The sequence below is a fragment of the Bos taurus genome, chromosome 19, assembly GCF_002263795.3.
Source record: "Bos taurus isolate L1 Dominette 01449 registration number 42190680 breed Hereford chromosome 19, ARS-UCD2.0, whole genome shotgun sequence".
Lineage (NCBI taxonomy): Eukaryota > Metazoa > Chordata > Mammalia > Artiodactyla > Bovidae > Bos > Bos taurus.
Genome location: NC_037346.1, coordinates 44,115,386 through 44,136,143, shown reverse-complemented (window position 1 = coordinate 44,136,143; position 20,758 = coordinate 44,115,386). Strand labels below are relative to the sequence as shown.

At 57.0% G+C, this 20,758-nt stretch overlaps 2 protein-coding genes across 14 annotated transcripts; one reads left to right on the top strand and one right to left on the bottom strand.

Moving 5' to 3' along the window:
• Nucleotides 1-5,174: 5,174 nt before the first annotated feature.
• On the top strand, nt 5,175-9,736 carry SLC25A39 (solute carrier family 25 member 39). 4 transcript variants are annotated; one of them, XM_005220843.5, is made up of 12 exons: nt 5,175-5,294; nt 6,190-6,289; nt 6,422-6,481; nt 6,590-6,634; nt 6,878-7,011; nt 7,574-7,641; nt 7,788-7,912; nt 8,085-8,258; nt 8,568-8,677; nt 8,893-8,974; nt 9,056-9,136; nt 9,228-9,736. In XM_005220843.5, the coding sequence occupies exons 2-12, from the start codon at nt 6,205-6,207 to the stop codon at nt 9,341-9,343; spliced, it is 1,080 nt and encodes a 359-aa protein (XP_005220900.1). In that variant the 5' UTR covers nt 5,175-5,294; nt 6,190-6,204; the 3' UTR covers nt 9,344-9,736. The 4 variants fall into 4 exon arrangements, with proteins under 4 accessions (XP_005220900.1, NP_001068883.1, XP_059733866.1 ...); NM_001075415.1 differs by having other exon boundaries at nt 5,193-5,294; nt 6,902-7,011; XM_059877883.1 differs by lacking the exon at nt 5,175-5,294 and adding an exon at nt 5,583-5,871 and having other exon boundaries at nt 6,902-7,011.
• A 613-nt stretch (nt 9,737-10,349) lies between these two features.
• RUNDC3A (RUN domain containing 3A) lies at nt 10,350-20,036 on the bottom strand. 10 transcript variants are annotated; one of them, XM_005220919.4, is made up of 11 exons: nt 19,641-20,004; nt 15,918-16,033; nt 15,440-15,588; nt 15,171-15,256; nt 13,964-14,053; nt 13,763-13,843; nt 13,408-13,573; nt 13,135-13,292; nt 12,194-12,331; nt 11,968-12,074; nt 10,350-10,939 (listed from the first exon to the last, which is right to left on the bottom strand). In XM_005220919.4, the coding sequence occupies exons 1-11, from the start codon at nt 19,745-19,747 to the stop codon at nt 10,797-10,799; spliced, it is 1,341 nt and encodes a 446-aa protein (XP_005220976.1). In that variant the 5' UTR covers nt 19,748-20,004; the 3' UTR covers nt 10,350-10,796. The 10 variants fall into 10 exon arrangements, with proteins under 10 accessions (XP_005220976.1, XP_024836176.1, XP_024836175.1 ...); XM_024980408.1 differs by having other exon boundaries at nt 10,350-11,539; nt 15,440-15,573; nt 19,641-19,998; XM_024980407.1 differs by having other exon boundaries at nt 15,440-15,576; nt 19,641-19,958.
• Nucleotides 20,037-20,758: the final 722 nt, after the last annotated feature.

Sequence of the window (20,758 nt, the reverse complement as noted above, 5' to 3'; positions counted from 1 at the left end):
GGCAGTCCCCTTCCACGGCTTTCTGCCGTTACACACAGGGCTACGATGAAGGAAACTTGCTGGGAACAGCAGCAAGCCAATCAGCAGAGGAATGCTCACAAGTGGCCTGGCTGAGTCCATGGGATTCTCCAGGCAAGAATACTTGAGTGGATTGCCATTCCCCTCTCCAGAGGATCTTCCTCATCTTCTAACCTGAATTGGCAGGCGGATTCTCGACTTTAGCGCCAGGCTTGGGTATGTGGAATTTTGATAGTTATGGCTCAAAACTGCCCTCCTCCAAGGTAGATTAATCCACATTCCTCCAGCAGAGTACAAAGAGCCTGTCCGAGTTCCCGGCAGGATGGGGGAAGGCAATTCTACAGAGTCTTAGCCAGGACTATTCCCCTCTAGAGGCCACCCCCTCAGACCACACCCAGGTCCCCCTATTCAGGCCAGGGAGGTCTGGGGTGGGGGTCAGATAGAGGACTCTCTGCAGGTGGGCTGATTCTAGCTATTACATTTATTTCTTATTTTTTTTTAACCTTCAGAAAATGAAAGACAGTTTTGTTGTATGTTTTTTGTTTTTTCTTATGCACAGTTCCACGAACAGGGATTGAACCCAAGCCCTCCACAGTGAAAGCGGAGTCCTAACCTCTGGGCCTCCAGGGAATTTCCAGCTTCGTTGCCTTCTGATTCTGTACATGCGTGCTAAGTCCCTTCAGTCACGTCTGACTCTTTGCAACGCTATGGACTGCAGCCTGCCAGGCTCCTCTGTCCATGGGATTCTTCAGGCAAGAAAACTGGAATTGGCTGCCATTTCCTTCTCCAGGGGATCTTCCCAACCCAGATCGAACCCAGGTCTCTTATGTTTACCTGCATTGGCAGGTGGGTTCTTTACCACTAGCACTATATGTACATATATATACACACACATATATATATATATATATATACACACACACACACATATACCATACATATATATTTCAGAGGGAGAAATCCTTTTCCCCACCAGCTTTTAATTTTGAAACCTTTTAAAACTTCAGAAAAATTTTGAGAACGGTACAGTGAGCAGCATATACCCTTTGCTTTGATCCACAGTTGTTCACATTTTGTTGCTGCTGCTCCTAAGTCACTTCAGTCGTGTCAGACTCTTCGAGACCCCATGGACTGCAGCCTACCAGGCTCCTCCGTCCATGGGATTTTCCAGGCAAGAGTACTGGAGTGGGGTGCCATTGGCTTCTCCTCACTTTCTGCTACATTGGCCTTATTTCTTTCTTTTTGCTGAATCATTTGAGACTAAGTTGCAGATATTCACCCCTCAGCACTCCTAAGAACATTTCCTGAGAACAAGGGCATGCTCCTACAAACCCACTGTATGATTATCACACTCAAGAAATTCAATGTTGATAAAATAATATTGATCATACAGGCCTTCTTCAGCTTCCTCCAGTTGTCATAATAAAGTCCTCTCTAACTCCCCCGGGCTTCCCTGGTGGCTCAGTAGTAAAGAATCCTCCTGCCAATGTAGGAGACGTGCGTTCAATCCCTGGGTCGGGAAGAGTCCCTGGAGGAGGAAATGTCAACACACTCCATATTCTTGCCTGGGAAATCCCAAGGACAGAGGAGCCTGGTGGGCTACAGTCCGCGGGGTTGCAAAAGAGTCGGGCTTGACTAAACAACACACAATACAACACTAACTTCCCCACCTCTCCCTGCCCACTGGGCTTAATCAAAGCTCTGACTTGGCATTTAGCTGGGGGCCTAGAATTCAGCAGAGGAGCCAGACAGGCTACAGTCCATGGGGTCACAAGAGTCAGACACAACTTAGCAGCTAAGCCACCACCACGAGAATTTGGATCTCTTTTCTCTGGTTCTGTGATCCAGCAGCCTGGGGACTGGCCTCCAGCAAGGCACTTCTGGTGGGAACAGTTCTGGCTCTAAACTCAGAGGTGCTGGTAGAGTCCATGGGAGGGAACTGAACCCTACTTCAGGGCCCTAAATGTCTTCCTAGGCCCTAGGGGTGCAAGCTGGGGCTTGCCCTGGAAGAACTGAGCCTCACAATAAACTATCTTCTGTTTATATCCCTTCCCCAGTGCCAGGCAAGGACTTGCCCATCAGTCCCTGAGATAACCCCTGGCGCTGGTACTGTTTTCTCCCCTTTTACAGTTGAAAGGAGTATCTGTTTTTCCCATCTGGCAAGGAGGCTGGTGATGGCCACATGCTGCCTCTAGGACTTTTGGGTGCCTGGTCAGTGTGAACCATGGCTGAGTCAGCCAGGACAGTGGCCGTCTCCTCCTCAGGACTCTAGGCTTGCTTCTCAGGACAGGCCAGTCTAGCCAGGGTCCCACAGTTATGAGCATCTCAAGCTGTGGCTCCACCCTGAAGTTGCTCTGATTGCCCTTGGATGGCACCTCCATCAGCTCCAGTGGTAGATAACGTCTCCCAGCTACCCACACTGCTGCCAGTGTGCTGACCTTCGGTGCCCAAGGTTTTCTCAGCCTCAAAGCATTTACTTGTAGGGTATGGCAGGGGCTGTGATCTGCTCAGCTCTGGGTGAGGCCACAGAACTATTTGTCAACTCTTTACTTAGCTTTTTACAGTCTTGTCTTCAGCTAAGAGTCTGTAAATCAGCAGGCAGGTGGCCTCATCTTTATTTTCAGTCGAGGAAACTGAAATGTAGTGACAAACCTCAAAGGCATCCTTTTGTAAGAAGAAACTCAGAAATGCAAGGAGTGCAAGCCCCTCCTTCTACTGTGAAGGAAACTGAGGCTCAGAGATCACCAGGTTTGATTCCTGGTTGCTCTGGGGAAGAAGGCATGTGAGGAGTCATCACTATCTGCGTCTGTATTTAGAGGCAGAAGTAGGATCAGAATCCCTGGTTGCTCTAAAGACCCTTTCCAGAAATTTCTGTGCCAAGGGGGAGGGGACAATGAATAATAACAGTGCTTTCCCCAGCTGGCTCAGTGGTAAAGAATTCGCCTGCTAATGCAGGAGACCCAGGATTGATTCCTGTGTTGGGAAGATCCCTTGGAGAAGGACATCGCAACCCACTCCAGTATTCTTGCCTGGGAAATCCCATGGACAGAGGAGCCTGGCAGGCTACAGTCCATGGGGTTACAAAGAGTCAGACAGGACTTAGCAACTAAACAACAACAGTAATAGTAACAGTCACTGACTGCTTGCCAAGTGCCAGACAGGGCTCTATGTACTTTAGAGCTATTAACTCATAAAATACAAAATTCCTGGGAGGTGCAGGTATTTTGATCCCCATCAGCTCATTTTATAAATGGCTTAAAGACCCCTAGATATTTGCTAGATGTCCCACAGCTGCTGCAGGAGGCAGCTCAGACTGGAACCACTTCCTGGAGTCCCAGAACTCTGATCTTAGGCAGGTAAGTGGTGTGGGCCTGCACATGCTGTATCTTAGAGTTCTTGGGACCTAAGGCCTGAGTAAACCTTTGCCGGGAGCAGAGAGCCCTGGTCGAGAATGGGCTGCGGTGGGAGGTCCTCTGGACAGAGGAAGGTGGGAGTTTGAACTCAAGCTCTTGCATTCATGTGATTTTGATGCAACTTGACCTCTAGGGTCCTCATTTTCTCACCGTAAAATGGGAAGAGTGCATGGGAGAAGTCTGGATTCTAATCCACACCAGGAGTCATTACACACAAGGACTTCAGTTTCCTCCTCTGTAAAATGGGAAGAGATATCTCTTGGCTGATGGCTGTGAAACTGTTTGTAAGCCATGTCTTTAAGGCGGTAAAGGACCTTAACTGGGGCTGGGCTCTCTCCCTGACACTTGATAAAATAATTTTGTGTCGTTTCAAAATTCACTTGGTATAAGAAGGGAATGTGAATGGCGCCTTCTCTCGGGGCCCTTTAGACCAGCAGCACTTCACCGGTCACTCCCCACCCCCCACTTCGGGTTTCCTAGCCTCGGAGAGCCCCAAAGACTTTTCTCAGGGAAAGCGCATGGTTGGCCCCATGGAATCCACGTGCTAATCCGGCGTGCACAGGCTGGCTGGGTTACTCCCGGCCGGGAAGAAACCTTTCTGGGGGTGAGAGGGTGGAGAAGCAAGTGACGTCAGAGTCACGGCCTACCCTTCTTAAAGGCGCAGGCCCGTGTTCGTTTTTCTGTAGAGCAAATAATCAGTAAGCGAAAGAAAAGTTTTAAAGGCGAGGCAGTTGGTGGAGTCTCGGCTAACGGGGCTGGCCTGGGAGAAAAACTGAGTCTCCTGAGAAGCAGGATCGGAGACGTCGTTACAGGATTCACGCCAACCCGTGAATTCACGTCACCCCAGAGAGACAACTTGAGGGGAGGGGTTTGGTATTTGTCAACTTCGAATTCCGGGTTCTTAACTTTGACCCTCAGTTTCGTCTTCCGTAAAATGGGGAAGGCGAATAATAATCTATTTCTAAAAGTGTTGAGACGTAGAAATAGGTTTTGTGAGAGTAACCAACACAGAAATGTCGGTCCCCTTTCCCCCTACTCGATCCTATCTCAGTACAAAGAAGAAATCCGAGGCCCAGAGCGGCGTTGTAACTTGCCTAGGGTCACAAGGAGGTGGGACGAAGCCCAGGTTAAATCCAGATCTCCCAGGGGCTCCCGGGCCAGCCGTTCCTCGGGCCAGCCTGTCTGGCTCCAGTTGCTTACTCGTTAACTCCATCGCCCACACCCGCATGGTACCCCGCAGTTTGCCAAGTGGTTTTGGCGTTGCAACCTCGGTGGATTGTCTGTTAAACGGGGACGACCCTGTTTGATACGGTCGTCATGAAGTTGTAAAAACCTCAAAAAAGAGCCGGGTGGGTTGATGTTTGCCATCACTATCTGATCGCCCTCGCGATCGTGGAAGAATTGATTCAAATCTCTTCCGGCCCGTGAATGAAGAAAACCGGGGGAGTGCTTTACCTATGCTCGTCTGGAAAGTTTGCGGGAGCAGCGCTCTGCCGGGGTAATGGTGGGGTGGTGTTTGGGACAATAAGTTGTCGAGTACAGCCCTGCCGCCAGGTCGAGCGCGGCATGGAGACACGCGACCTTGGCGCGCGGGCGGGACTGGGCATCAGCCGCGCGGGTTCAGGCTAGCGCGGGACTGGGAGGAGGCCGCGAGTGGGCGGGACGGCGTCACTCCGGGCAAACGGTCGATCGGCCCGGGGGGCGGGGCCTCACAGGGCCAGCCGGGGGCGGGGCGAGCTCGGCAGCTTTCCGAGTCGGCCTCGGTGCCGAGTGAGCGCGCGCGGAGCCCGCACCGGCGGCGGAGCCGCTATGGGTCCGCCCGGCCCAGGGCACCGCGCCGCTCGAGCACCGGCCTAGAGCCAGGTGGGCGGGACTGGACCAAGGCTGAGGGCCAAGCGGGAGGCAGAGGCGGGAGTTGGGTTCCTAGGGGTCCGAGGGAGCCTGAGCCGGGCGGGCCTGGGCTGGGGGCCGGGAGTCGCGGGCCGACCTAGTCGGCCCCACCCGGCGCTCCCTGCGCGAGGAGTCGGAACAGAATGTCTCTGAGGGGTGAACAGCGATCTTGTCGTCCTATCCCTACTTCTAGCACTTTCGGCCTAGCCTACCCCCACCCCCACGCCACCGCCCCCGCTCGCAAGAGAAAGCAGAGAAATTTGTCTTTACCCTTCGGACCCGGGGCCTAGCCCTTCGGGCCTCGAGAGGACGGGTGCGGGGGAGGTCTGGGAGTCCTCACCTTCAGTCCCAGGAAAGGGGATGGACCCTTCGCCGCCCTCAGATTTGTTACCTTTACCTCGCCGCGCGGCCTCACCTCTCCACGCTGTGTGCGTGACTCGAGGCTGGCATGCACCCATCTCGGGCCTGGGCGCTGGAGCTGGGGGCGGCTCAGGAGCTTTGATCGTTGGTCCCCAGGCCTGCCAGGGCACCTGCACTGAACTGGATCACAGTATGCCGGTGTGGCGAGGGAGAGGGAATGGCGGTGGGCCGTTAATATCCATTAACTGATGGGTGACTCTCCCAGTTTCCTTGCTGACTATTCCCAGTATGACCTTGGCCCGGTCAACTCACCTCTCTGAGTATGTTCCCCACCCCCACGCCCCCAGCAAAGTGAAGCTGAGAATAACTGCTTTAGAAAGTGGTTGTGAGAAACTCATGCTCAGTGAGTGAATGGGGTGAGAGTCCCCGTAGTGTCCCCAGGCACCCCTGCTTCCTTTCTTCCCCTTCCTGACTCTGGTTTTTGCTCTAGTTGACACTTGCTTTTCAGAACTGAAGCTACAAGATGGCTGACCAGGACCCAGGGGGCATCAGCCCTCTCCAACAAATGGTGGCATCCGGCGCGGGGGCTGTGGTCACCTCCCTCTTCAGTAAGACCTGGGAAGGTGGGGTGGGAGCAGCTGGGGGCTTGGGCCAACCAGACGTTGACAAGTGACTTGGCTCTGGATGAGGGCTCAGGGAGGGGTCCTGAAGGAGCCTCCAGTCCTGCCCTTCTCCCTTAGTGACCCCCCTGGATGTGGTGAAGGTACGCTTGCAGTCTCAGCGCCCCTCAGTGGCCAGTGGTGAGTGTCTGACTTTGGAGCCAATGGGGGTACAGGGTTCCCCAGGGATGGGGTGCCTGGGGGCAGGTGGGGGACACTTCTGACTTGAGGTACCGTCTTGTATTTTAGAGCTAATGCCTCCCTCCAGACTATGGAGCCTCTCCTACGCCAAATGTGAGTGCCCGCACCACGGTGAGCCTGTAAGGGTTCAGGGGAGGGAGTGTCCCAGTCTCTCAGGGCACATGGGGGTTTCACAGCTGTGGACTGGCACACACTTCTAGATCTTATCAGCCAGCCCTCTGTCCTACACTAGAATGTCCACCCAGGGACCCCAGGCTCCTTCCAGGGATGGGAGCTCACCACCTCTCTGTGAGGTTCCAGGGCCCTGTCTTTCTGACGCCCCCACCCCTTCCCCAGTGCCCTCCTCTCTCCGATCCACAGGGAAGTGCCTCCTGTACTGCAATGGTGTCCTAGAGCCCCTCTACCTGTGCCCAAATGGTGCCCGCTGTGCCACCTGGTTTCAGGACCCCACTCGCTTCACTGGTACCATGGTGAGGAGCAGCTGTGCCCCTGGATGGGTCTATAGGCATTCGGAGGGATACAGATTGGTAGGGCAGCAGACCCAGAAAACAGTGGGTAGCCTAAAGCATGTAGAGATGGCTAGTTCATTTTGGGAAGCGCTCCCCTGAGCGGGCAGGGCCTTCATGAGGTTTGAAAGGTGATTAGGAGTCTCTCCTGTTCCATGCTCAGTTGTGTCTGACTCTTTGAGACCCCATCGACTGTAGCCCACCAGGCTGCTCTGCCCATGGAGTATTCCAGGCACCAGTACTGGAATGGGTTGCTCTTTCCTGTCCCAGGTTATCTTTCCAACCCAGGGCTTGAACCCACGTCTCTTATGTCTCTCTCATTGGCAGGCATATTCTTACCAGTAGCACTACCTGGGAAGCCCAAGTAGGAGTCTGTCTGGAGTCAGTTAGGGAGTTACACGTGTGCAGGCCCGAAGGGCTCCTGGGTAGAAGCAAGGGCGTTGGGAGGACCCAGCCTGGGCCACCCCTGCCACGAGCCTTGTTCATTTCATCCTTCCTCCTTTTGGGCTGCTGTCTGCATGACCAGGATGCTTTTGTGAAGATTGTGCGACATGAGGGTACCAGGACCCTGTGGAGCGGCCTCCCAGCCACCCTGTGAGCACCCCAGTTCTGCGGCTTACCTCCCCCGATCCCCCCATTCCGACTTCTTACTCCCAATGTTGGCTGGCTGAGTGGGGCCAGGGAACCTTGGGAGGTTTGGGAGCTTTGGAGAGTTTTGCCTAACCTATACACACCCCCAGGGTGATGACTGTGCCAGCCACTGCCGCCTACTTCACCGCCTATGACCAACTCAAGGCCTTCCTGTGTGGTCGAGCCCTGACCTCTGACCTCTACGCTCCCATGGTGGCTGGCGCACTGGCCCGCCGTGAGCACAGCCCTGGGCCCGCCATCTCCCTTTGACCATCCCCCCGTGCAGGAGCCCAGTCCAGACTCCCAACCTATGCCAGCCTTGGGGTGGGGGGATGTTCAAGGCCCGCAGACTCTGGGAGGGCTGCCACTGGGACCTGTGAGCTGACCCATCTTCCCATTCCCCGCAGTGGGCACCGTGACTGTGATCAGCCCCCTAGAGCTGGTGCGGACAAAGCTGCAGGCTCAGCATCTATCATACCGGGAGCTGGGCACCTGTGTCCGAGCAGCTGTGGCTCAGGGTGGCTGGCGCTCACTCTGGCTGGGCTGGGGTCCCACTGCCCTTCGGGATGTGCCCTTCTCAGGTAGGCACCTGGAGTGCAGGGGTTGAGGAGGGGCCCTAGAAGGACTACAACTAAAGCCCAGTTTTGCTACTACTAATCTATAAGTCATGTAACTTCTCTGAGCCATGAGTATCCATCTCACGTGTGAAGTGGACCCCACGTTTTCATGAGACGCTTCCTGCCCAGGGCCTGTGAAATCCAGTGGCACATAGCATGCAGGCTTCATAATTGGGAGGGAGTAGTTGTGATGTAGGTCCGTGGGAGATGGGAGGTCTGCGCCTACCCCACTGCCCTCCCAGTCTCTAACGAGTGCACCCCCATGCCCCCAAGCTCTGTACTGGTTCAACTATGAGCTGGTGAAGAGCTGGCTGAGCGGGCTCAGGCCAAAGGACCAGACCTCCGTGGGCATCAGCTTTGTCGCTGGCGGCATCTCAGGGATGGTGAGTCGATCATGCTGGGAGTGAGGCCATTGATGTGTGCTTGAAGTGACCAAAGGGTTGTTGGAGATGTTCTGGAAAAGAATCTTTGCGTGCCTGTCCAGGGGTATGCTCACTCCATTCCCCTAGTGATATTCTAGCTAAGGCCAGGAGGCCCTGGTTGGATGCAAGGGATGAGGGTTCTGGGAATGGAGACAAGCCTGTCCCCACCCCACCAGGTGGCGGCCACCCTGACTCTACCCTTCGACGTGGTGAAGACTCAACGCCAGGTCGCACTAGGAGCAGTGGAGGCTCTGAGAGGTGAGGAGCCCTGGCTAGTGTGGGGCAGGGCAGGCGGGGTTGGGGGTGCCCAGCGGGGTCTTACTGGGCCTGGATTTGCAGTGATGCCCCTGAACACCGACTCCACTTGGCTGCTGCTACGGAGGATCCTGGCTGAGTCAGGCACCAGGGGCCTCTTTGCAGGTGGGCGTTTTTGTGCGTCTGTCCACACCCTGGTGAAGTTGGTGCTCCCTGGGACTCGACCTCTGACCCTAGCCTCCCCCCGTGACTGCAGGCTTCCTCCCGAGGATCATCAAGGCCGCCCCTTCCTGCGCCATCATGATCAGCACTTATGAGTTCGGCAAAAACTTCTTCCAGAGGCTCAACAGGGAACAGCTTCTGAGCCCTTGAAAGGAGTGAGGGGACAAGGACCCTGCCTCTTCCATGGACAGGGTGGGGCAGGAGGAGACTGAGCCAAGTGCCTTTTCCTTCAGCACTGAGGGGAGGGGCTCATTTCTCTTTCCTCCCCACTCAGCCCCAGGGGTAGGGGAATGCCCCTCTGCACCCACCCAGAGCACCCCCCCAACCCCAACTGCTTCCTGTTCTTCCCCATTCCCCGGCCCTGAGAATCATCACTCTGTCCCCTCAAGTTCAAGACCAAATCTGCTCACTTCTCCCCTCCTTTCCCTGTGGGTTTGCTGTAAGTGAGCTTGTCTCTAGGAGCCACAAAACCCTGGGCTGGTGTAGTCTGTATCCACCCCTGTTAATTTGTTGAGTCTAAAGATGATAAACTTCTTTCCAGTGCTTGTGATTGCAGGAGGTGTCTGGGGTGGGTGGGAAAACAGGGCTTGGTGAGCGATTTGCATGGAAGAGGCCTGGAAGGGACCTTGACGTTGGCTTTGGCTGACCAGGTGGCATCCCTGTAGAGGAGCCCTCCTGCGATGTTATGAGAACTGGTGGGGGTGAGACCTTTACCCAAGAGCACACTTAAGTGATAACCCAGGAAGGAAGGTGGCTTCAATGCCAGGCTTTGGCCTAATGGAAGAGTCTGGACCTGTAGGCCAAAGCTGAATTGCTCAGGATAATGGATGGGAAATGGGGCCCTGCCAGGGCTTGCCTTCTCCATCTCTGCCCCACCTCCAACTCCCTGCCCAGGATGTCCAACATCTTCTCTGCCTGGGGTAGATGAGTTATCCAAGGGGCCCTTAACACATTTTGGTGTTTCCCTGGGCTGGCCTACTATTTCAGACACTTCATACCAAAAGCCGCCCGCTCCCTGAATTATTCCAACCAGTCTGTTCCTAGGGTTTAGCGGGTCCGGCATCACCTGGGTGTGGGCCCAGCACTAACTCCACCACATTCTGCCAACCTCAGGAGCGGGCCCCCTGTCCCAGCCCCTCCACAGACAAGGCCGCCCTCAGTCCTCTGGTTTTTATTTGCCTGATACCCTCATAGCTGCCCCCCGCCCCCAGCCAGGGGGCTGAGAAAGGAGTGACTCCAGGGCATACACAGGGGCAGACGAAAGAGGCATGGGAGGTGGGGCTGCTGAGGCTGGGCCGCCAGCCCGAGGAGGGTGGGGTGATGAGCGAAGGAGAGTCCAGCTGGGAGCTAACCAGGCATCGGGGTCACCGGAAGAAGCAGCTTCCTGAGGGCTCCCCGTGGCCTTGGTGCCCCTGCCTCTCAGCCCCAGCGGCCTCCCTCTGCAGCTCCGGCCTCCGTGGGCAAGAAGCTGAACTGGGCTAGAAGCAAAGGGTGTCTCCAGAGAGACTCCTGGCTGAGTGGCAGCGTTCTCTGGAGGGTGGCCTGGGTTGGGGAGGCTCTGAGGAAGGGCAGCAGGTGGGGCTGGCGCTGCCCACGCCGCTCCTCAGCTGGGGCTCAGTGCCGGGCTGCCCTCGGGACTGTCGCTCACCAGGCACTCGTTGGATTTGAAGCTCGCCAGGGACTTGCAGCTGGGGATGGAGGCCAGGGAGCCGCAGAGGCCCAGCATGGAGGGCGTGGGGTCCTTCCCTGGGGAGAGAGGGCGGGTGAGGCCTCCGCAAGTGAGTGGTGGGCGGTGCTCGGGTGCAGGCAGCGAAGGGACAGCCCTCGGGTCACCCGCCAGGAGACCCTCATTCCTGGAGCGCTGGCCTTTTGCAGTGAAGCCCGGGAACAGCACCTGGCGCTGTCATGCACAGAGCTGGGGACAGACACTGTATTGGAATCGTCAGTTTCTGTCTCTGTCTCCCCCTGAGGGTTCATCGTCTCTTTGTCCGTTTATTAAACACGTGGTGAGCACTTGTTCAGTTCCAAGTGCAGGGGATACAGAGAGCGGACGAGACACGGTCCCTGCCCTCACGGAGCTCACAGTCTGGTGGGGAGACAGACACACGGACAATCACAGACACAGTGTGGCGGGGTTCCACGGTCCATAGCCTGCCTCGTCTCAAAGAAGTTCTAGGGTCATCCAGTGCGGTGTGGATTTTAGAAAGAAAAGACAGGCGGTCCAGGCACCAGGGAAACTAGGGTGGGAAAGCCAGGTGAAGCCAAGGAGGGAGGGCAACACAAAATGCATGCGTTGAAGTCCTGGACATTCGCTTGAAGGGAGCCACTAATTTGTTTCTGAGCTTCCTGGCAGCCAAAGAGAAGGGGGAAACAATGGTCAGGCAACTGGTTCATAGAGCGCAGGAAATAAGAGCAAAATAGTTAGGCAGAGAACTCCCGAAGGATCTGTAGGGCCTTTGTGGGGCCTTTGAGGATGTAATGGGGCCCTCACCATTTGCCAACACTGGTGACTGTTCTAATCAGCACCCCCATTTTACAGATAAGAAGGGCTCAGCAAGGTGGACTCAATGACCAAGCTCCCATGACCAGAGAAGGCACGGCTGGGATTTGTGCCAGGGTCTGCCTGATACCCCAAACCAAGCTCTCAGTTGCTGTGCTAAGCTCCCAGGCAGGGTGGAGTGAATGAGGGAAATGGCTAGGGCCTGACTACAAGCCCCAAGGCCTGGCCTCAGCCCTTCTGGAGTGGGTACTGGGTGCTGGATTGGGGGGCTCACCGATGGGGCCCCAGGGCTCCTCGTCCCGCTTGCCCTCTCCCAGGCGCTGAGAGTCCGAGCTTAGACTGGCTTCAGCAGATAGGGGCTCCGTGCTCATGAAACTGTGTCTGTGACAAAGCAGAGAGAGAGCCAGTGGGCGGACAGAGGCCCACAGCCCCTAGCGCCCCTCTTCTGTAGGAGAGGCGGGACCAGCACTGAGCCCAGGCTGAGTCTGGCTGGGGCTTACCTCCGGTAGAGCTTGGGGTTGTTGGCACCCTCGGCCCCACTGAGTGTGCCCAGTGATGGCCATTGGTTGACCAGGCGTGTGGTGAGGTCCTTGGAACCCTGGGCCAGGGGAGCGTGGTCACCAGGGATCAGACCTGTCCTGGGATGGGGAGTGGGGGTCAGGCCTGGCTGGAAGAGGGAGCAGAAGTGGGGAAGAGGGGCTCAGAGAGAGGTGCGGGGAGGGGCTAGGATTGAAACCTGGGTGGCAGAAACATTGCGAATGTTGAGAGTCAGTGGGGCAGATCCTGGGAGTCAGTGGAGTGTACTGGGGGGTCACAGGGGTGATAGGAATTAGTGCACTTATGTTGAGGTTTAGCGGAATAATGAGATGTGGAGTCAGGGTGGTGGGCAGGGGGGTGCAGAGCAGGGCAGGGATCATGAAGAATAATGGGGTGTCGGGATCAGGCTGGGAGGCCTCAGGTGATGAAAACGTTTAAAGAGGAACTGTTAGAAGGATGGGTAGAAGTGAGGTTGGGGGTCACTGTGCCTGATGATGCTCAGTGGGCCTACATTGCTGTTCAGATGTGTTGAACAGAGGGAATGATGCAATCATGTTGAAGGGCGTTGAATACTATTAATTAGAGATGCTTGTGAGTAATATTGGGGCTCCTGTAGTGCCGGAATCCCAGGAGTACTGCTGAGTGGCCATTCTAGCTGGTGTCGCGTAGCTGAGGATGAAGTGGGGAGCCGGCTTGGGGCGGGGGTGGGGGAGGGGGTGGGGCGGGTCTTAATGTTGAGAATAAAGCTAGGTTGCCCGGGGAGGGGGAATCTCAGGGTGGTGGTATCGGGCTCAGTGGTCTCATGTTGGTGGATGGTATCAGGAAAGGTGATGTTAGAGTCAGCGGGGGCGATGTGGTCGGGGTGGCGGGGGACCGGGGTCAGGGCCGCGACGGCGGCACTCACAGCTGCTCCTGGAGCTCCAGGATCACGCCTTCCAGCTCCCGCTTCTCCCGCTGGTTCTGCGCCGCCGCCTCCTCCAGCTGTAGTTGCAGCCGCCGGTTCTCCGCCTCCAGGTCCTTCAGCTGCGACTCGCGCAGACGCACCAGCTCCTCCAGGTAGCCCTGCGGGGCGCCGGCTCAGCCCGGGCGGCGAAAGAAGGGGGTCCCCGCGGCCGCCCGCCCCGCCTTCTGCCGGGCTCGCCCCGCTCACGCCCCGCCCACACCGCGCGCCGCGCACCTTCTGCGCGTAGACAATGCGGAACTTCTGTTCCATCTTGTGCCACTTGCTGTACCAGCTGTCCTCGTCGGTGACGAGCGGCAGGTACGGGTGCTCGGGCGAGTTGTCCTCGCTCGTGCTGCTCTCGGCGCTGTGCCGCTCCTCCTCGTCCGTCAAGTAGTCGTAGCTTGAGGGAGGAAGCAGTTACACAGCCAAGGTTACACAGTTACACCGACAAGCCTCCTGGGCCGGGGGCGGGGGGCGGGGAGGGGGGCGGCATGATGCCCAGACCGCTTGCCTCCCGGCCGCCATCCCCACCCCTCAGGGCGGTTGTCTGTCCGCACCCACCCACCTCCGTAACAATCGGGCTGCTCACCTCTGAGTGAACTTTAGGTAGGGCGTATAGTCGATGACCACGGGGGTCTTCCCGTCCAGCACTTCGCCCTTCAGGCAGAAGCTGGAGGCAGAGCAGCCACAGGGTAGGGGGCAGGTATGAGAGGATGGGAGTGTGGACTTTCGCAGAGAAACAACCCCAATCCCACCGTCACGGCGACCGCCACCGCCACCCAGACCCCACCTGAAGTCTATGGCGCTCAGTCCGATCAGCATCCCAGTGAGGACCGTGGCTTCCTCCCGCATCATGATGGCTCCTGAGTCGTAGAAGCGTCTGTGGGGAGGAGGGAGGTACCGGCAATGTAGTCTTCCCAAGGAGCCCCACACCTCAGGGCTTCTGTTGGTTTATCACAAACCTTGCCGGGAGGAAGGAGGTGTCTTTTTTCCTGCTCACCCCTCACTGTGTCTCCTCCTCAGGCTGGGGCCCACTGGGGATAGCGCCTGTGTCTCCCACCTATTAAAACGCGTGTCCCGGGAGATTCGACCTCCATCCCTCTGAACTACCCCTTCTCCACCAAGTACAGAGTCACCCAGATCCTTAAAATCAGGAAACAAGTCCTAAAAATGCTTGGCATATAGTGAAATGTTAGTCTCTCAGTCGTGTCCCACTCTTTGCAACCCCATGGACTGTAGCCTACCAGGCTCCTCTGTCCATGGGATTCTCCAGGCAAGAATACTGGAGTGGGTTGCCATTCCCTTCTCCAGGGGATCTTCGCGACCCAGGAATAGAACCCAGGTTTCCTGCATTGTAAGCAGATTCTCTACCATCTGAGCTACCAGGGAAGTATTCTGGCATACAGTCGATTTTTAAAAATAATGTGAATCCTGAAATGTGAGGACACACCAGAGATACAGTGCAGCTAAAAACATCAGGTTGGGTGTGACCACGTGGGGGGTAGCAAAGCACATGGCCCCACTGTACCCATTTTCCCCTTTGGCACATCTTGCCTGTGACCCTGCCTCCCAGACCCAATGTCTCTGCAGACCCACAGTGCACGGACCGGAACTCTGTAGTCCATGGGTAGCAAGTACAGTACTGCTGCTGTTTGCAGAGCAGGTAGAGCTGTGTGCTATAGGTCATGGAACGAGGCCAACAAGTAAAATAATACATAGTTGAGGCTTGTCCAGAGCTGTGTGTGTGAGACCAGCACTGGGGTCATGGGGGATAATGAACTTGACTTGGAAGAGATGATGGTGGTGCTGAAAGTGTGTTCTGGGAAGGGCTGGCCCAGCTGACAGGTGGATGGTCTGGGAGAGGGAAACTAGCAGTGCATGCTGGTAGTTGTAGTCCAGATACTGAAGGTTGCTGTGGCAACTTAAGGATCAAATGTGTTTAGGCAATGAATGTACACCCTGAGACTTGTGGTCCACACTGATTGAGGGGGTCTGACCTGGTGGTCCGAGTGTCCCGCAGGGCTGTGGTGATGTATTCCGACATGCGTTTCTCCATCAGTGCCACCCGGATCCATGCCCGGCCCTGGAAAGCACATTCACTTTTACCGGCTGCCCCAGAGGGACCCACGTGTGTGTCCCTGGGTCTGGACCTCCTGTGGCCCTTCTCCCCAGTGCCTGTGGGCTGGGGCGAGGACCAAGGAGCAAGCAGCCCCTCTGTATCCAGAGGAGGGGGCAGCTGCCCTCCTGCCCGCTGCAGGCCCCTCACCTTGGCCCGGGCAGTACTGATGTTTTCCATGTTCTCAATGCTGCTCACACAGTTGTTGGGCACTTTGCTGCAGGCCAGGCGGATGTAGTCCCAAAAGCCTCGCTGCCCATCTGAGCTGAACCAGCTCACCGGACCTGCTGGGGCACAGGCTGAGCCAGGGCAGGGAGCGGGCTCAGCAAGACCAGGGAGTTTGGAGAGGGTCCATGTAATGGGGCATCCACATGCATAAATAAAAGCAGCCATGCACATGCATCACGCCTACCCCAAACAGACATACCCACACATGCATATACACACAAGGCTCACTGCTGGGGCTTGTGGGTACCCCTTGTATTGTGCCCCCCCTTCCCAGCTCTGTGCTTGAGCTTCTGTGCATGATCTAGAATTGGGACCAGGGTCAATGAAGGGGTTCAGACAGCCACAGAGTAGATCAGAAGAGGGTAGCTGGGAGCAATAGGGGACAGGAACCTGGACCCACCTTTGAAACGGTGACTGAGGATCTGCTCTAAGATGGCTGCAAAATTCACAAACTCCTCGGATGAGTCATCGATGGGCTCCGTTGTGTACTTCTCCAGCAGGGTTTTCACGGAGAACCTGGGTGAGAGGGAGGGAGAAGGGGCAGTGGGGTGTCAGGTGAGAAGACAGGGTAATGGGGGTAAAAGGCAGGATAAGAAGAGATCACCAGGAGCATGGATGTGGTAGGGAGGCAGAGGGAAAGAGGGTGGGGGACAAGTGAGGCTGTAGTGACCAGAGAGGGGCTGTGATGTGAGTGAGTAGGGTGGCAGATGGGAGATTGATTGACAGAGTGGGTGATGGAGAGGTGACAGGCAGAGAAGGGAAGCTTCAGGAACAAGGTATGAGAGGGGATGAAACAACAGGTAGAAGGATGAGGCGCCTAGAGCCAGGGGGCCAGCCCAGAGCCTCTTCCTGATCACCCACCCTTTGGAGTTGCATTCTCTCTGTCAGAGAAGGGTGGGGGTTGGCTCGGAGGTGGGAGCTGCTTTGTGCCCCTGTCCTGAGCTGCCTTCTGCCATTGCTAGAACGTCTCCAGTCCCTTCTGGGGTGGGGGTGGGGTCACCTGTGCCAGAGCATGTGAGTTGCACCAAGCACATGGAGCGTGGGCATGGATGGGTGGCCAGGTGGACCTCCAGCACACGGATGCTCCCCTTCCCCCTTTTCCTTCCTAGCTCGGCCACCCACACACCAGCTGCCCAGAACCAGGCAGTGCAGAGCTGGGCTGGGGGAGGCGCAGGGTGCGGGTCTGACACACACAGTGGGTGGGAGGGGTTACTGGCAGCATCTCTAGAAGGGGGCTTGAGGGCCTGGACACCTGGCCTCTCAGAGAGGAAAGAAGCCAAGGGAAGCCAATGGGGCTGAGAGACTGGAGCCCAGCAGCCCCCACCCTCCCTCCAATCCACCCAGAGCCTGGGCTCCCTCTGCAGTCCCTACGCCTGCAGTCTCCACCTGCCATCGCTGCAGTGGGGTGGGGCAGGGATGAGGACGTGGTTCCCAGCATCCCATCATGGCCCCTCTGTGGGTGGTACAGCAGGGGGGATGTGTCCAGGGACATGGGGGCTGCTTGGAACCATCCTTCTTTCTCTAAGCTCATCCAGTCCTGTAATGTGCCAGCGCTATACTCTGTATGTCATTTCATCTATCCCGACAGCCTTGGGAGGAAGGCCCTCTTAGTATCACCATCACCCCGATTTTACAGATAAGATAACTGAACGGTCTAAGAGATTGCCTGATCTGTTCAAAGTTACACCACTTGTGAGGCGTCAACAAGTATGTCTGATCCCAATGCCCTTGCTCTTTCTGGGGCCTCCTGGTGGATGTCAGGATCAGTGAGGCCCCAAGCAGCCCCTGCCTCCTCCACACTCTGTCCTCCACTCCATGCTCCAGCCCTCAAACACTGGCCTCCAAGGCTCTAGGCCAATGGCACAACTAAGCCCACAGACCTCACTCCCTTCCTTTGAGTTGGTCTGGCCTGAGATAAGAGTCAGGTCAGTGCTGGGGTTGTACCAAGGGAGGCAGCCTGGATGGACTCAAATCCTGTGTCCTGGTGGTGCCTTTGTGGCCTTGGACACGTCACTCAGTCTCTCCAAGGCCCATATTCCCCAGGTGTAAACAAGAATAATAGTACCTGTCTCATCAAATTTTGGTTCAAATTCTGGGAAAAGTCTGGGAGAAGGTGAGTGAGCAAGCCATGGGGCAGGGGTGGTAAAGTACTGGGCCATTAATGGCATAGCCAGAAGGAGTCTGTGTTTAGGGCATTATCTGGACTTTATTATACAGCCCTGCTCCTGTGATGTCTTCTGGTCATTTGGGTCAGACCTCAGTGGGGGCCTGTGGCTGGTTTCAGCATGGCAGCCATCTGCCATCTGTCCTCAGGGGTGCTGTGGTGCTGGTCATTGCCCCCAGGAGCCCCATGGTGTGTTCCCTGCTCAGAGGTGCAGTGGCTGCTGCAGGTTACCATGGAGACAGGGCAACCAGGGCCCAGGGGAGCCCTCGGCCTGCTAAAGGGAACTGTTCCCGGAGCTGGAGGCAAACCACGTGACTGTGATGAGGTGGCAGGGGCCGGAGGGGTTTCTGAGCCTCTGTCATGCTCCCAATCCCCCCTGCCAACTCTGTCCCTCACATTCCAGCTCTAACCCCACTTCCAGTCCCCCAGAACGTCTGCTTCTACAGCTGAGGCCCAGGGGCGTTTGTCTCTTCCCTACACTTTCAACAGTCCCAGCTGTCCTGGAAGGCAAGAGAAGGAAGAAGAACCTAGGAGCTCAAGAAAGATGAGAGAGACAGGAAGGATGGCATCGGAACAGGCTGTTTTCATGTGCTAGGTACTGTACTAGGCTCCAACATGCATCGTGTCATGACCATTCCTTGGTGTGACTGTTACATCTACGATGGAGATGGTGAGACACCCAAGGCTCAGAGTGGTTAGGAGACTTCCACAAGGTGGTACAGCTAATAACTGAAGAAGAGCCTGAACCCAGGACCTTCTGTGTTTTACACTGGCAGGGCCTGGGAGGTGAGCATGGAGGCAGAGGCCTGCATTTGGGCTGGGCCACTGCCACACTCATTCCTTCTCTAACGTTCCAGGCATTTTTACAGAGGTCATGTGTGCACAGCACCATGCTAGGCACTGGGGATATAATGGTATGAGACAGACGTAGTAGAGCTGAGTGTGCACCCAAGAACCTGGAAGAGTTATAGGAGACTGACCCAGGGCATCAGGTGGGCACTGATCCCTGGGGGAAGGAGCAGGACCAAGGCTGGTATGCAGGCAGGTGGGTCTGGCAAGGGAAGACAGCTGAGCCCTCAGAGGTGGCGTTGGGCAGAGGAGAGATTGCAGGTGGAGAAGGCAGCTGGCAGGGGGCTCCAAGGGGAAGATGAGTGCAGGTAGGGGGTGAGGACTGGTCATTCCTGGCTTCAGGGCAGGGAGAGTGAGCCACTGCAGGGCTGGGGAGTGGGAAGGTTCACTTTCTGGGCCCCAAGAAAGCGGGCAAGTCTTCCCAACACTGCGACAACCCCACCCTTGGGAACCAAGGGCTCGGCCCTCCCAATCTCTTCCCCTTGAACCCGGGAGAACCCAGCTTCTGTGGTCAGGCCCTCACTCCTTCCCACCACAGGGGCAGTGCTGTGTCTTCACTGGATGGATGCCAGGACTTCACCTACATGCCTGGTTGACCCTGCCATGGGCTGCAACTGCCCAGAGATGGAGGAGGGCACCACCCCTGCTCCAGGATTTGAGCATTGGGAAATCTCCCAGAAAAGCCCTACCCCACAGAGGCCAGGTTGGAAGGGGTGGGAGTGAGGACATGCTTGGAGGGCGTTCATTCCCCTCTCCCATCAGTTCTCCTCTGCCCACCCAGCTCCCGCCCCCAGCAAGGGAGCCAGCCCTCCCCACCCCTCCCCCTCACAGACAATGTCACTTCCTGGTTCTCACAGGAAGCTGCAGTGCCAATTAAACACCCCTCACCCTCCAGGCCCCAGGCTGGGCACAGGCCTGGCCTGGCCTGGCCTAGAAGGGTAGGGACCAGACCTCCAGACCCTCTCCAAGCCTGGGTCTGAGGATAGCGGACGCATGCTCCTCAACCCTGTGCTGCTTCCCTTTTCTTCGCGTCTGCTGTGCATCCTCGCCTCCAGCAGGCCCCGTCGCCTCTCCTTGACCACCCCACCCCCGCCCGCCGGCGGTGCCCACCTGCACACGGTGATCAGGTTCCTGCGCTCCACGGCCACATTGCGGGAAGACGCTTTCTTGGAGGACAACCCCAGAGCCATGGTGGTCTGGACAAAGCTCGCTTCCATCCAGATGTGTGGCCACTGCTGCCGCCGCCAGCTGCCCCTCACCCTGCCCGGCGCCCCGGCCCCCCCACCGCCGGATCACCGCTGGGCCCTCTGCCCGCCGGGGCACATCGACCCCTCCACGGCCATCCTTCAGCCGCTGCGCGTGTTGCCCGGCCCCCTGGCTCCCTCCCACGGCGGCGATTCCGAAGCAAAACAAGGCCGGGGAGGGAACTCTCCGAGGTGCTGAGCCGGGGCCCGTCACCCCCTCCCCTAGCTGCCCGCCCCCCTCGGCCGGTGACGTCAAAGCCCTCGAGCCCCGCCCCCCGGCAGGCCGGGGACCAATCCGCAGAGGGTGCAGGATTTGGAGGGGGCGGGTAGGAGAAGGGGAAGGGGCCTCAGGGAGCGCCTAGAGGGTCCCAGGAAGAGGCAGCGATGGGAAGGAAGAAAGGGGGCTTCTGGCTTGCCCTCCACCTCCAGGCTCAGAGCCCAGGACCCCACGTCTCGCGTCTCTGCGTCCCGACGTCTCTACTCCCTTGTTTCTGACCTCTGATTAGTGGTGTCTATCTCAGATGTCTTCTCATTTCTCCTCACCTTTATCCCGGCCCCCTCCGCCCACCCGTTGTCTATCGGCATTCCCAGCGAGGCCAGGCCAGGTCTGCGTTCAGAGACCCTGGAGACCAAGGAGCAGTCGGAAACTGCGTATCTGTCTGCCCCCGGGCTTGGTTCGTCTGCGCCAGGCGGCAGAGTCCACCGCTGTAGGGTGGGGGATGGGAATCCAGAATAAGCCGTAAGAGCCCTGCGCCTGGAACCCCTCGGGACAGAGTGGAGAGTAGACTGGCAGCTAAAGGCCTGGGCTCTGTGGAGGTTCCCAGCCGTAGAGCTGATGCCCATAGTGGTGCCAAGTAACTGCTTCTGAGTCCTACCTCCTCACACCACCCCAGAGGCAGCTGGTTTGAGGATTAACCCCTTGGCTGCTAGAACTGCTGCAGGGTCCATCAACCCTCTCTTCAAGGCCAGAAAAGCTGGTTGCAT

Excerpts from the sequence above, each read along its gene's own strand:
- SLC25A39 (XM_005220843.5), top strand. The coding sequence starts at position 6,205 with ATGGCTGACCAGGACCCAGGGGGCATCAGCCCTCTCCAACAAATGGTG. Across the intron at positions 6,635-6,877 it reads GAGCCTCTCCTACGCCAAAT|TGCCCTCCTCTCTCCGATCC; the intron begins GTGAGTGCCCGC and ends CCCCTTCCCCAG. Across the intron at positions 7,012-7,573 it reads CTCGCTTCACTGGTACCATG|GATGCTTTTGTGAAGATTGT; the intron begins GTGAGGAGCAGC and ends CTGCATGACCAG.
- RUNDC3A (XM_005220919.4), bottom strand. The coding sequence starts at position 19,747 with ATGGAAGCGAGCTTTGTCCAGACCACCATGGCTCTGGGGTTGTCCTCC. Across the intron at positions 13,844-13,963 it reads CTGAGCGCCATAGACTTCAG|CTTCTGCCTGAAGGGCGAAG; the intron begins GTGGGGTCTGGG and ends CTCTGCCTCCAG. Across the intron at positions 13,574-13,762 it reads TACCTAAAGTTCACTCAGAG|CTACGACTACTTGACGGACG; the intron begins GTGAGCAGCCCG and ends TCCTCCCTCAAG.